The 14,406-nt window shown below is 60.7% G+C and overlaps 1 protein-coding gene across 1 annotated transcript; it reads right to left on the reverse strand.

Moving 5' to 3' along the window:
- Positions 1-833: 833 nt before the first annotated feature.
- UBE2Z (ubiquitin conjugating enzyme E2 Z) lies at positions 834-10,820 on the reverse strand. The gene is made up of 7 exons (XM_066205298.1): positions 9,790-10,820; positions 8,070-8,142; positions 7,246-7,433; positions 5,581-5,692; positions 4,756-4,868; positions 4,221-4,311; positions 834-2,373 (listed from the first exon to the last, which is right to left on the reverse strand). The coding sequence occupies exons 1-7, from the start codon at positions 10,113-10,115 to the stop codon at positions 2,200-2,202; spliced, it is 1,077 nt and encodes a 358-aa protein (XP_066061395.1). The 5' UTR covers positions 10,116-10,820; the 3' UTR covers positions 834-2,199.
- Positions 10,821-14,406: the final 3,586 nt, after the last annotated feature.

Raw genomic sequence — 14,406 nt, forward strand, 5'->3', positions numbered from 1 at the left:
TTTTGGAGCCTCCCCAAATTCCAGCAGTGAAAAATTCCAAATTTTTTTGTTTTTTTATCTTTGGTCTGCCTAGAAGAGAGAAACGACAACCGGGGGGAGGTCTCAGCTCTCCCCACGCCCAAAAAATCCCCCAAAAATCCCACCTGGGATGATCCAAAATCCCACCTGGGGGATCCAAAATCCCACCTGGATGATCCAAAATCCCACCTGGGATGATCCAAAATCCCACCTGGATGATCCAAAATCCCACCTGGGGGATGATCCAAAATCCCACCTGGAGGATGATCCAAAATCCCACCTGGGGGATCCAAAATCCCACCTGGGGGATCCAAAATCCCACCTGGGGGATCCAAAATCCCACCTGGATGATCCAAAATCCCTCCTGGGGGATGATCCAAAATCCCACCTGGGGGATGATCCAAAATCCCACCTGAGGGATCCAAAATCCCACCTGGGGGATCCAAAATCCCACCTGGGATGATCCAAAATCCCACCTGGGATGATCCAAAATCCCACCTGGATGATCCAAAATCCCTCCTGGGGGATGATCCAAAATCCCACCTGGGGGATGATCCAAAATCCCACCTGGATGATCCAAAATCCCACCTGGGGGATCCAAAATCCCACCTGGATGATCCAAAATCCCACCTGGGGGATGATCCAAAATCCCACCTGGATGATCCAAAATCCCACCTGGGGGATCCGAGCACTTTCCCCACAACTCCAGAGGAAAAAAATTCCTCCCTTTTATTTTTTTTTTAAATTTTTCTTCCCCCTGCTCAGGAGCAGAAAAAGCTCTCGGAGGATTTTGGTTTTGCAGTCTTGAGCTCGTTCTTTAATTGGAGGAAAAATGAAAAAAACCTGGAAAAAAATAAACAACCCGGAAAACCTCCCCCCCAAAAAAACCCCAAAAAGAAACAAACAAAAAACCCCAAAAGAGCAATAAAAAAAAACCCAGAACCCAAAGAAATGAACAACAAATACCCCAAAAAAATCTAAAAAAACCCTCCCGAAACTCAAAGAAACAAACAAAAAATACCAAAAAATAATAAAAAACCCCCGAAACTCAAAGAAATGAACAAAAAATACCCAAAAAAACCCCAAAAGAACAAAAAAACCCCCAAAACCCCAAAGAAACGAACAAAAAATACCAAAAAATAATAAAAACCCCCTGAAACTCAAAGAAATGAACAAAAAATACCCAAAAAACCCAAAAGACCAAAAATCCCCAAACCCCAAAGAAACGAACAAAAAATACCAAAAAAATAAAAAAACACCCCAAAACCCCAAAGAAACGACCAAAAAATACCAAAAAAAAAAAAAAAACCCCCCAAAACCCCAAAGAAATGAACAAAAAATCAAAAAAAAATCTAAAAAACCCCCAAACCCCAAAGAAATGAACAAAAAGTACCAAAAAAACCCCAAAACCCAAACCCCAAAGAAACGAACAAGAAATCCAAAAAAAATCTAAAAAAAACCCCCCAAACCCCCAAAGAAACGAACAAAAAATCCAAAAAAAAACCCAAAAAAAACCCCCAAAACCCAAAGAAACGAACAAAAAATACCAAAAAAAACCCAAAACCCCAAAGAAACGAACAAAAAATACCAAAAAAATCTAAAAAAAACCCCCAAACCCCCAAAGAAATGAACAAAAAATCCAAAAAAAATCCAAAAAAAACCCCCCAAAACCCAAAGAAACGAACAAAAAACCCAAAAAAACCCCCAAACCCCAAAGAAACGAACAAAAAATCCAAAACCCCAAACCGCCCAACCGCTGAAGAAACGAACACAAACCCCCCCAGCCTCCAAGAGCCCTTTAACCGCCGCCAGGCCCGGAGCCCGCGGGCGGCGCCGCTCTCCCCCCGGCCGAAATCCCGCTGTCCAGGAGCTCCCCCAGCTCTCCTTCCGTCTCTGCGTTTTCTCTTTTGTCTCTCTTTTTTGAGGGTGGGGGCAGCGAAATTCTCTGGGGCGAGGAGGGAAAGGGGAGGGGAAAAAAAAACCAAAAACCAACACAAAAATAACCCGAGCCCCAAATTCTCCTGGCAGATCCGACGACGACGGGCGAGGGAAAGGAAGGGGAAAAATATCCAAGCCCCCCGAGTGTCCCCGTGCGCCGGCGCTGTGCCGGCCGCGCCGCCGCCGCGGGGCCGGGGCCGCGTTCCGTCGGCCGCTCGGGGGGTTCTACCCCCCCGGCCCGGTTTAAGGCTTGGGGAAGGTGTGAGTGTCCGGCTCGGGCTCCGAGGAGCTGCTCTCCGAGTCCATGTCGGCGCTGTCCTGCTGCTGGTGCCGCTCGGCCAGCCGCGCCCGGATCGCCTGCAGCCGCGCCAGCAGCGCCTGGTAGTCGAAGTGACCCCGCTTCTCCCCGAAGGGGTCCTGAGAAAAGGGGGAGATAAATGTCTGGGGTGAGGGGAGGGGGTTGGACCCCAAAGGATCCTGAAAAAACGGGAAAAATAAATGTCTGGGGTGAGGGGAGGGGGTTGGACCCCAAAGGATCCCGAGAAAAGGGGGAAAGGGACAAAAAATAAATGTCTGGGGTGAGGGGAGGGGGTTGGACCCCAAAGGATCCTGAGAAAACAGGGAAAGGGACAAAAAATAAATGTCTGGGGTGAGGGGAGGGGGTTGGACCCCAAAAGGGTCCTGAGAAAAGGGGGAAAGGGACAAAAAATAAATGTCTGGGGTGAGGGGAGGGGGTTGGACCCCAAAGGATCCTGAAAAAACGGGAAAAAATAAATGTCTGGGGTGAGGGGAGGGGGTTGGACCCCAAAGGATCCTGAAAAAACAGGAAAAAATAAATGTCTGGGGTGAGGGGAGGGGGTTGGACCCCAAAAGGGTCCTGAAAAAACGGGAAAAATAAATGTCTGGGGTGAGGGGAGGGGGTTGGACCCCAAAGGATCCTGAAAAAACGGGAAAAATAAATGTCTGGGGTGAGGGGAGGGGGTTGGACCCCAAAAGGGTCCTGAGAAAAGGACAAAAAATAAATGTCTGGGGTGAGGGGAGGGGGTTGGACCCCAAAGGATCCTGAGAAAAGGGGGAAAATAAATGTCTGGGGTGAGGGGAGGGGGTTGGACCCCAAAGGATCCTGAGAAAACAGGGAAAGGGACAAAAAATAAATGTCTGGGGTGAGGGGAGGGGGTTGGACCCCAAAGGATCCTGAGAAAACAGGGAAAGGGACAAAAAATAAATGTCTGGGGTGAGGGGAGGGGGTTGGACCCCAAAAGGGTCCTGGGGAAAAAAGGAGAGAAAATAAATATGTGGGGAGAGGGGAGGGCTGTGGGGTGGGGATGTGAGGGGAAACCGCGGCCTGGGGTGGGGACGATTCTGGGATCCCTCTTGAGATTCCCCCTGGAGAGGGTCCTGGGATTCCCCCAGGTGTGTCCCCCCAGGTGTCCCCCCAGGTGTGTCCCCAGGTGTGTCCCAGGTGTGTCCCAGGGGTGTCCCCAGGTGTGTCCCCAGGTGTGTCCCAGGTGTGTCCCCAGGTGTGTCCCAGGGGTGTCCCAGGTGTGTCCCCAGGTGTGTCCCAGGGGTGTCCCCAGGTGTGTCCCAGGGGTGTCCCCAGGTGTGTCCCCAGGTGTGTCCCAGGTGTGTCCCCCCAGGTGTCCCCCCAGGTGTCCCCCCAGGTGTGTCCCCCCAGGTGTGTCCCCAGGTGTGTCCCAGGGGTGTCCCCAGGTGTGTCCCCAGGTGTGTCCCAGGTGTGTCCCCCCAGGTGTCCCCCCAGGTGTCCCCCCAGGTGTGTCCCCCCAGGTGTGTCCCCAGGTGTGTCCCAGGTGTGTCCCCAGGTGTGTCCCAGGTGTGTCCCCAGGTGTCCCCCCAGGTGTGTCCCAGGTGTGTCCCCAGGTGTGTCCCAGGTGTGTCCCCCCAGGTGTCCCCCCAGGTGTCCCCCCAGGTGTGTCCCCCCAGGTGTGTCCCCAGGTGTGTCCCAGGTGTGTCCCCAGGTGTGTCCCAGGTGTGTCCCCAGGTGTCCCCCCAGGTGTGTCCCAGGTGTGTCCCCCCAGGTGTGTCCCCAGGTGTGTCCCAGGTGTGTCCCCAGGTGTGTCCCAGGTGTCCCCCCAGGTGTGTCCCAGGTGTGTCCCCAGGTGTGTCCCAGGTGTCCCCCCAGGTGTGTCCCAGGTGTGTCCCAGGTGTCCCCCCAGGTGTGTCCCAGGTGTGTCCCAGGTGTGTCCCCAGGTGTCCCCCCAGGTGTGTCCCAGGTGTCCCCCCAGGTGTGTCCCCTCCGGGCTCACCTGCATGGTCTGGCCCTGCAGGTGCAGCCTCTCCTTGCACACGCCCTCGTAGAAGTCGAAATATTCCATGAAGGATTTCTCCATGACGCCCCTGGGGACACGGGGACAGCGGGGTCACCGGGGGACACTGCCACCCCCTCGGGGGTCACCGGGGTCACCGGGGGACACTGCCACCCCCTCGGGGGTCACCGGGGTCACCGGGGGACACTGCCACCCCCTCGGGGGTCACTGGGGTCACCGGGGGACACTGCCACCCCCTCGGGGAACATGAGGGACAGGGACACTTCCCCTCGAGCCCCCAGTGTCCCCGTGTCCCCCCAGGTGTGTCCCCCCAGGTGTCCCCGTGTCCCCCCAGATGTGTCCCCCCAGTGTCCCCCCGGTGTCCCCGTGTACCTGAGGGGCTCGGGGCAGGGACACTTCCCCTCGAGCCCCTGGTGTCCCCGTGTCCCCCCAGGTGTCCCCATGTCCCCCCATATCCCCCCGGTGTCCCCCCTGGTGTCCCCCCAGGTGTGTCCCCCCCGGTGTCCCCGTGTACCTGAGGGGCTCGGGGCAGGGACACTTCCCCTCGAGCATGTCACACACGGCCACGCGGATGGTCTCGTGCCGGATACACTCGTTGTAGTTCTTGCTGTCCCCGGGGTGCCGCTCCTGGAACGGGACAGCGCGGGATCGCGGGAAAACGGGATCAGGGGATCGCGGGAAAACGGGATCAGGGGATCGTGGGAAAACGGGATCGCGGGAAAACGGGATCAGGGGATCGCGGGAAAACGGGATCGCGGGAAAACGGGATCACGGGATCGCGGGAAAACGGGATCAGGGGATCGTGGGAAAACAGGATCACGGGATCATGGGAAAACGGGATCAGGGGATCGCGGGAAAACAGGATCAGGGGATCGCGGGAAAACAGGATCATGGGATCATGGGAAAACGGGATCAGGGGATCGCGGGAAAACGGGATCAGGGGATCGTGGGAAAACGGGATCAGGGGATCATGGGAAAACGGGATCACGGGAAAACGGGATCACGGGAAAACGGGATCACGGGATCGTGGGAAAACGGGATCATGGGAAAACGGGATCACGGAAAAATGGGATCACGGGAAAACGGGATCAGGGGAGTGCAGAGCCCAGTCCGTGCCCAGCCCTGAGCGCCCAAATCCCAGTTCTCCAGCCCTGCCCTGGCCGTTCCAGATCCCACCTTTCCACCCCTCCCCGCCCACTGCAGATCCCGCCTCTCCTCCGGAGTGTACGGAACCTGGAGCCCTGGGGCTCCTGCAGGGATCCCAATGAATCCCGGGCTGGGATCCCAGACTCAGATCCCAGCGGATCCCAGTGGATCCCAGCCCCAGGCTGGCCCTGACCTGCTCGAAGCCGGGCTCGTTGTGGTACGGGTTCTCTGTCATCAGGGACTGGATGGAGATCAGCACCGAGGAGATGCTCTGCGCCGGGCTCCATGCCGGGCCTGTCCACGTGCTGGGGACACAGCCATTAATTAACTCATTAATGGACTCATTAATGATCAGCACCGAGGAGATGCTCTGCGCCGGGCTCCACGCCGGGCCTGTCCACGTGCTGGGGACACAGCCATTAATTAACTCATTAATGGACTCATTAATGATCAGCACCGAGGAGATGCTCTGCGCCGGGCTCCACGCCGGGCCTGTCCACGTGCTGGGGACACAGCCATTAATTAACTCATTAATGGACTCATTAATGATCAGCACCGAGGAGATGCTCTGCGCCGGGCTCCACGCCGGGCCTGTCCACGTGCTGGGGACACAGCCATTAATTAACTCATTAATGGACTCATTAATGATCAGCACCGAGGAGATGCTCTGCGCCGGGCTCCACGCCGGGCCTGTCCACGTGCTGGGGACACAGCCATTAATTAACTCATTAATGGACTCATTAATGATCAGCACCGAGGAGATGCTCTGGGCCAGACCTGTCCACGCTCCGGGGCAGCAGAGCACAGGAACCGCCATCAATTAATTAAATTAATTAAAACACCGTACCCCCCACAGCAGAGCCCGAAAACCTTGGGGACCACAGCTGGAGCCGCCCCGGGGACCACAGCTGGACCCGCCCCAGGGACCACAGCTGGACCCGCCCCAGGGACCACAGCTGGACCCGCCCCGCGGACCACAGCTGGAGCTGCCCCAGGGACCACAGCTGGAGCTGCCCCAGGGACCACAGCTGGAGCTGCCCCGGGGACCACAGCTGGACCCGCCCCAGGGACCACAGCTGGACCCGCCCCAGGGACCACAGCTGGAGCTGACCCCGGCTCTGACCTTTGGTCTGGCTCACCCCAGGACACTGAGGCAGCCCCAGTTGAGTCCGGTTTACCCGAGGACGCTGAGGCAGCCCCGGTTAGTCCTGGCAGCCCCGGTTAGTCCCGGCTCACCCCAGGACGCTGAGGCAGCCCCGGTTAGTCCTGGCAGCCCCGGTTAGTCCCGGCTCACCCCAGGACGCTGAGGCAGCCCTGGTTAGTCCCGGCTCACCCGAGGATGCTGAGGCAGCCCCGGTTAGTCCCGGCTTACCCGAGGACGCTGAGGCAGCCCCGGTTAGTCCCGGCTTACCCGAGGACGCTGAGGCAGCCCCGGTTAGTCCCGGTTTACCCGAGGACGCTGAGGCAGCCCCGGTTAGTCCCGGTTTACCCGAGGACGCTGAGGCAGCCCCGGTTAGTCCTGGCAGCCCCGGTTAGTCCCGGCTTACCCGAGGATGCTGAGGCAGCCCCGGTTAGTCCCGGTTTACCCGAGGACGCTGAGGCAGCCCCGGTTAGTCCCGGTTTACCCGAGGACGCTGAGGCAGCCCCGGTTAGTCCCGGTTTACCCGAGGACGCTGAGGCAGCCCCGGTTAGTCCTGGCAGCCCCGGTTAGTCCCGGCTTACCCGAGGACGCTGAGGCAGCCCCGGTTAGTCCTGGCAGCCCCGGTTAGTCCCGGCTTACCCGAGGACGGTGAGGCAGCCCCGGTTAGTCCCGGCTTACCCGAGGATGCTGAGGCAGCCCCGGTTAGTCCCGGCTTACCCGAGGATGCTGAGGCAGACCTTGCCGTTGCGGTAGAAGTTGGGGTTGAAGCGCACGCTGTTGTTGCCGGTGGTGATGAGCTTGACGCGGGGCGGGTGGATGGGGTAGTCCGGGGGGCAGCGGAACAGGAACAGGAAGAAGCCGCCCTCGTACGGGGTGTCGAAGGGGCCCGTGATCAGCGCGTGGATCTGCGGGGCGGGCGCGGCCATGGAGCGTTCCCGAACTTCCCAGAGCTCCCACACCCGCCAGGGTCCCAAAAACATCCAGCATTCCTAAAGCCTGGAGCGTCCCCAAAGCCTGCAGGGTCCCCAACCTTCCAGTGTCCCCAAAGCCTGCAGGGTCCCCAAACCTTCCAGTGTCCCCAAAGCCTGCAGCGTTCCCAAACCTCTCGGAGTTCCCAAAGCCTCCAGTGGTCCCAAAGCCTCTGGCATTCCCAAACCCTCCATGGCTCCAGCGTTCCCAAATCCTCCAGCGTTCCCAAATCCTCCAGAGTTCCCAAATTCTCCAGCGTTCCCAAATCCTCCAGCATTCCCAAATCCTCCAGAGTTCCCAAATCCTCCAGCATTCCCAAATCCTCCAGCGTTCCCAAATCCTCCAGCATTCCCAAATCCTCCAGCGTTCCCGAAGCCTGGAATGTTTCCAAACCCCCCGGTGATCCCGATCCCTCCCTCCACTCAATCCCATCCCGACATTCCCAGGAGAGCCGGAGCCGTTCCCTCAGCGGGGACATCCAGGGAAAATTCCAGCTGGGAAAGGATCCCAAAAACCCCCGGGGAGGAGGAGGAGGAGGAGGAGGAGGAGGAGGAGGCCCGAGCCTTCCTCACCTTGGTCATGTCGTGGGGATCAGGCACAACGAACATTCCCGGCGGCGGCTCCTTGTAAATGGACATGATGTCCCTGGGAGAGGGAGGGGGATGAGGCGGGATCTGCCTGGGCTCCCAGCTCGTCCGGGGACCAACCCCGCCCGGGATCCCAGTTAATCCCGCCCGAGATCCCAGTTATCCCCGGCCGGGATCCCAGTTATCCCCGGCCGGGATCCCAGTTATCCCCAGCCTGGATCCCAGTTATCCCCAGCCTGGATCCCAGTTATCCCCAGCCTGGATCCCAGTTATCCCCAGCCTGGATCCCAGTTATCCCCAGCCTGGATCCCAGTTATCCCCAGCCTGGATCCCAGTTAACTCCGGCCTGGATCCCAGTTAACCCCGCCCTGGATCCCAGTTATCCCCGGCCGGGATCCCAGTTAACCCTGGCCTGGATCCCAGTTATCCCCAGCCTGGATCCCAGTTATCCCCAGCCTGGATCCCAGTTATCCCCGGCCGGGATCCCAGTTATCCCCGGCCTGGATCCCAGTTAATCCCAGGGAGATCGTGGGCAGGAATTCCAGGGCTGGAACATCCCGGGATTGAGGGGAGTCCCTGCGCAGGGTCCCTCCCAAGCCACGCCTGGGACACCGGGAGGGACCGGGAGCTGTCCCGGGACACCGGGAGGGACCGGGAGCTGTCCCGGGACACCGGGAGGGACCGGGAGCTGTCCCGGGACACGGGAACGGGACACCGGGAGAGCTCCGGGAGCAACCGGGGCTTGTCCCCATCTCCGCCCCGGGAAAGGCGGGGACGGACCGGGGGATGTGCCCAGGAGAGCTCCGGGACACCGGAATGAACCGGGCGCTGTCCCCACGTTTATCCCGGGACACGGGAATGAACCGGGCGCTGTCCCCACGTTTATCCCGGGACACGGGAATGAACCGGGCGCTGTCCCCACGTTTATCCCGGGACACGGGAATGAACCGGGCGCTGTCCCCACGTTTGTCCCGGGACAGGGGAATGAACCGAGCCCGGTCCCCACGTTTATCCCGGGACACCAGAATGAACCGGGCGCTGTCCCCACGTTTATCCCGGGACAGGGAATGAACCGAGCCCGGTCCCCACGTTTATCCCGGGACACGGGAATGAACCGGGCGCTGTCCCCACGTTTGTCCCGGGACCCGGAATGAACCGAGCCCGGTCCCCACGTTTATCCCGGGACACGGGAATGAACCGAGCCCGGTCCCCACGTTTGTCCCGGGACACGGAATGAACCGAGCCCGGTCCCCACGTTTATCCCGGGACACGGGAATGAACCGAGCCCGGTCCCCACGTTTGTCCCGGGACCCAGAATGAACCGAGCCCGGTCCCCACGTTTATCCCGGGACACGGGAATGAACCGAGCCCGGTCCCCACGTTTATCCCGGGACACGGGAATGAACCGAGCCCGGTCCCCACGTTTATCCCGGGACCCGGAATGAACCGAGCCCGGTCCCCACGTTTATCCCGGGACACGGGAATGAACCGGGCGCTGTCCCCACGTTTGTCCCGGGACCCGGAATGAACCGAGCCCGGTCCCCGCGTTTATCCCGGGACACCGGAAAGCACCGGACGCCGTCCCCAGGCCCGCGTGCCGCTGTCCCGGTGCCCGTCACCGGCCGACCGCCGCCGCCGCCGCTGCCGGTGGCCGGGCCCCGCCGCCGGTACCGGCACCGAGGCCGCCGGTACCGGCGCCGCTCACCGTTTGATCCGCAGCAGGCAGGCCGGGCTGGGCCTCTCGCTGTCCCAGTCGCCGCTGACCGTGGGGTCCCAGAAGGCGGAGTGCGTGAGGAGAGCGGCCCCCGCCGCCGCCGCCGCCATGGGCGCTCCGCCGCCGCCGGCAGCCGCGCCGCTACCGGGCGCCGCGGCCGCGCCGAAGCCCGCCGCCGCCCAAAGCTCGGCGGGGATGAAAACGCCGGGAGTCCCCGCGGCGCCCGCGGCGCCGGGCGAGCCGCCGCCGCCGCCGCCCGCCGCCAGCACCGCGGCCGGGGCCGGGGCCGCGTCTTCGGCCGCCGGGCTCTCCGCCATTGCGGCCTCGGCCCGCGCCGCTTCCGGGACTCCGCGAGCAACGAGACGCGCGGCCGGAGCGGCCCCGCGCCCGCCCCCGCTGCCCGCCCCCGGGCCATCGAGAGCGCGGCAGGAGCGGCTGCGCCGTGCGGGGGACGGGCAGCGTGAGCCCGCGACAGCGCCGCCTGCTGGGCGGGAGGGCTGGCGGGAAATGGGAATTGGGGGTTACCGGGATTCTTTGGGGGCAGCTTGGAGGAACGGCGGGATTAGGGAGACAAAAAAGGAGCCAGTTATGGAGCCATGAGATCTCTGGGATCAGCACCGGCCAGGGAACGGAGAGCGCGGGAGGAGCGGCGGCGCCGTGCGGGGGACGGGCAGGGTGGGCCCAGAGAGCGCCGCCCGCCGGGCGGGAGGTCCGGAGGAAAATGGGAATTTCGGGGGTTTTGGGGGGTTTTGGAGGGAGGAGAGTTGTGGGGAAGGGCGGGATTACGGAGCCATCAAGGGGGAGGATCGGCGCTGGCCAGGGAACATAGAGCGGGAATGGGGGGGGGACCGAGACAGCGCCGCCTGCTGGGCGGGAGGTCAATGGGAATTTGGGGGTTTTTGGGGGAATTCAGGTGGATTACGGCGCCAAAAAAGGGTGGAAGCGGCCCTCGGCAGGGAATGGGCCCGGCCTGGAGGCGGCCAGAGCTCAGGGAGGGTCGGGACGAGGCCCGGAGGGATGCCGGGGATGGGATGCCGGGGATGGGATGCCGGGGATGGGATGCCGGGGATGGGATGCCGGGGTTGGGATGCCGGGGTTGGGATGCCGGGGATGGGATGCCGGGGATGGGATGCCGGGGATGGGATGCCGGGGTTGGGATGCCGGGGATGGGATGCCGGGGATGGGATGCCGGGGATGGGATGCCGGGGTTGGGATGCCGGGGATGGGATGCCGGGGATGGGATGCCGGGGATGGGATGCCGGGGATGGGATGCCGGGGTTGGGATGCCGGGGATGGGATGCCGGGGATGGGATGCCGGGGATGGGATGCCGGGGATGGGATGCCGGGGTTGGGATGCCGGGGATGGGATGCCGGGGTTGGGATGCCGGGGATGGGATGCCGGGGATGGGATGCCGGGGATGGGATGCCGGGGTTGGGATGCCGGGGATGGGATGCCGGGATGGGATGCCGGGGATGGGATGCCGGGGATGGGATGCCGGGGATGGGATGCCGGGGCTGGGATGCCGGGGATGGGATGCCGGGATGGGATGCCGGGGTTGGGATGCCGGGGTTGGGATGCCGGGGATGGGATGCCGGGGTGCGATTTTGGGGGGCACTGTAGGGCCGGGGCTCGGACGGGATCATCCCTTGGGATCCTTCCCACCCTGGGGTATTCCCTGGGACCGGATGAGCCCTGGAATCCTCAGGAATCCTGCCTGGAACCTGGCCACCTCCCGTTGGGTTTTAACCCCTCCAGGGCCGAGTCCTCCTCACCCATGGATTTCCCTTTTCCAGCAGAATTCCTTTTTCCCAAAATTCCACCCCGAACCTTTCGTGGCACAGCCCGAGGCGCTTTCCCCTCGTCCTCATCAAGGCTGAGCCCCCTCCGGGAGGTGACAGATGGACACGGGGAACGGCTGCATCCCGCGTTTTATCCCAGGTTTTACCCATTTCTATCTCAGTTTTTATCCCGGTTTTATCCCGGTTTTTATCCCAGTCTTTATCTATTTTTATTCCAGTTTTTCTCCCGGTTTTTATCTATTTTTATCCTGTTTTTCACCTGATCTTATCCCGGTTTTTATCCTGATTTTTACTTGTTTTTATCCCGGTTTTTATCCATTTTTATCCCGGCTTTTACCTGTTTTTATCCCGGTTTTTTACCCGTTTTCATCCCGGTTTTTATCCATGTTTATCCGGGTCTTTATCCTGGTTTTTACCCGTTCTTATCCCGGCAGCACCCAGCGGTTCCCAGCACGGCAAAGAGAGGTGGGCAAAGGGAAAATCAATCATTCCTGGCATCTCCAGGCCCGTCCCAGGAGGGGCGGGTGACCTCAGCAATTCCAGCCCCACGTCTCCCTCCCCGGCAATGGATCGATTCCGTATTTTCCCCTCCCAGGGAGGACGAACGTGACCCAGGAGCAGGAACAGCGTCGGTGCCGGTGTCGGTGTCGTCCCCGAAGGGCGAGTCCCTGCTCCAGGGTCCCACATTCCAGCCCACAATCCAGGGAATTCTCCCTCTGCAGCTCCGCTGGAATTCCTCCCGTGCTCGCAGCCCAGTTCCCACAGATCCCGCGGAGTTTGGGCTTCTCCTCATCCCGTTGTTCCCCTCACAGGAATCCCACCCGTTCCCGTGTCCCCTTCCCTGGGATGTCCCCAAGGACAGACACCAATCCCGGTGTCCCAATCCCTGGGATGTCCCCAAAGACAGACACCAATCCCGGTGTCCCAATCCCTGGGATGTCCCCAAGGACAGACACCAATCCCGGTGTCCCAATCCCTGGGATGTCCCCAAGGACAGACACCAATCCCGGTGTCCCAATCCCTGGGATGTCCCCAAGGACAGACACCAATCCCGGTGTCCCCTTCCCTGGGATGTCCCCAAAGACAGACACCAATCCCGGTGTCCCCTTCCCTGGGATGTCCCCAAACAGAGACACCAATCCCGGTGTCCCCTTCCCTGGGATGTCCCCAAAGACAGACACCAATCCCGGTGTCCCCTTCCCTGGGATGTCCCCAAGGACAGACACCAATCCCGGTGTCCCCTTCCCTGGGATGTCCCCAAAGACAGACACCAATCCCGGTGTCCCAATCCCTGGGATGTCCCCAAGGACAGACACCAATCCCGGTGTCCCAATCCCTGGGATGTCCCCAAGGACAGACACCAATCCCGGTGTCCCCTTCCCTGGGATGTCCCCAAACAGAGACATCAATCCCGGTGTCCCAATCCCTGGGATGTCCCCAAGGACAGACACCAATCCCGGTGTCCCAATCCCTGGGATGTCCCCAAAGACAGACACCGATCCCGGTGTCCCATCCCCTGGGATGTCCCCAAAGACAGACACCAATCCCGGTGTCCCAATCCCTGGGATGTCCCCAAAGACAGACACCAATCCCGGTGTCCCATCCCCTGGGATGTCCCCAAAGACAGACACCAATCCCGGTGTCCCAATCCCTGGGATGTCCCCAAGGACAGACACCAATCCCGGTGTCCCAATCCCTGGGATGTCCCCAAAGACAGACACCAATCCCGGTGTCCCCTTCCCTGGGATGTCCCCAAGGACAGACACCGATCCCGGTGTCCCCTTCCCTGGGATGTCCCCAAAGACAGACACCAATCCCGGTGTCCCAATCCCTGGGATGTCCCCAAGGACAGACACCAATCCCGGTGTCCCATCCCCTGGGATGTCCCCAAGGACAGACACCAATCCCGGTGTCCCATCCCCTGGGATGTCCCCAAGGACAGACACCAATCCCGGTGTCCCAATCCCTGGGATGTCCCCAAAGACAGACACCAATCCCGGTGTCCCCTTCCCTGGGATGTCCCCAAACAGAGACACCAATCCCGGTGTCCCCTTCCCTGGGATGTCCCCAAACAGAGACACCAATCCCGGTGTCCCATCCCCTGGGATGTCCCCAAGGACAGACACCAATCCCGGTGTCCCATCCCTGGGATGTCCCCAAAGACAGACACCGATCCCGGTGTCCCCTTCCCTGGGATGTCCCCAAAGACAGACACCAATCCCGGTGTCCCATCCCCTGTGTCATCTCACAGCCATTGCCAGAGGCTCTGGGCACCAGGAATGGCCCCATTAATTAACTTAGTTAATTAACTTCATGACTCAGAGAACTCCCTGCAGGCTCCCTTTCCTTAAAGGCGCAGCCCCGAAAACAACAATTCCCGTGGAGAAATCCTTCGTTCCCTTTGGGAATTCCATCCCAAAGGGAAGGAACTCTCCCCAGTATCCAACCCCGACCTCTGTTTCCACCCAGATCCGGGCGGCTTTTCCCAGATTCGGGCAGGTTTTCCCGGATTTCAGGCGGCTTTTCCCAGATTCGGGCGGCTTTTCCCAGATCCGGGCGGGTTTTCCCGGATTTCAGGCGGGTTTTCCCAGATTCGGGCAGGTTTTCCCAGATCCGGGCGGGTTTTCCCAGATTTCAGGTGGGTTTTCCCAGATCCGGGCGGCTTTTCCCGGATTCCAGCTGACTCCAGCTTCGTTTTCCACCCTTCGACCCCCTCCCACACCAACCCAGCCCAGAACCTCCGCCGCAAAACCAACAGCAAAGGTAAAACCCCCGGGAGTGCAGGTCAAAGGAACCCCAGGACGACGC

The sequence above is a fragment of the Chamaea fasciata genome, unplaced genomic scaffold, assembly GCF_029207755.1.
Source record: "Chamaea fasciata isolate MVZ Bird 193981 ecotype frontalis unplaced genomic scaffold, bChaFas1.0.hap1 SCAF_27, whole genome shotgun sequence".
In the NCBI taxonomy this organism is placed as follows: Eukaryota; Metazoa; Chordata; class Aves; order Passeriformes; family Sylviidae; genus Chamaea; species Chamaea fasciata.

Excerpts from the sequence above, each read along its gene's own strand:
- UBE2Z (XM_066205298.1), bottom strand. The coding sequence starts at position 10,115 with ATGGCGGAGAGCCCGGCGGCCGAAGACGCGGCCCCGGCCCCGGCCGCG. Across the intron at positions 4,869-5,580 it reads ACGAGCCCGGCTTCGAGCAG|GAGCGGCACCCCGGGGACAG; the intron begins GTCAGGGCCAGC and ends GTCCCGTTCCAG. Across the intron at positions 4,312-4,755 it reads CCCTGCCCCGAGCCCCTCAG|GGGCGTCATGGAGAAATCCT; the intron begins GTACACGGGGAC and ends CCGTGTCCCCAG.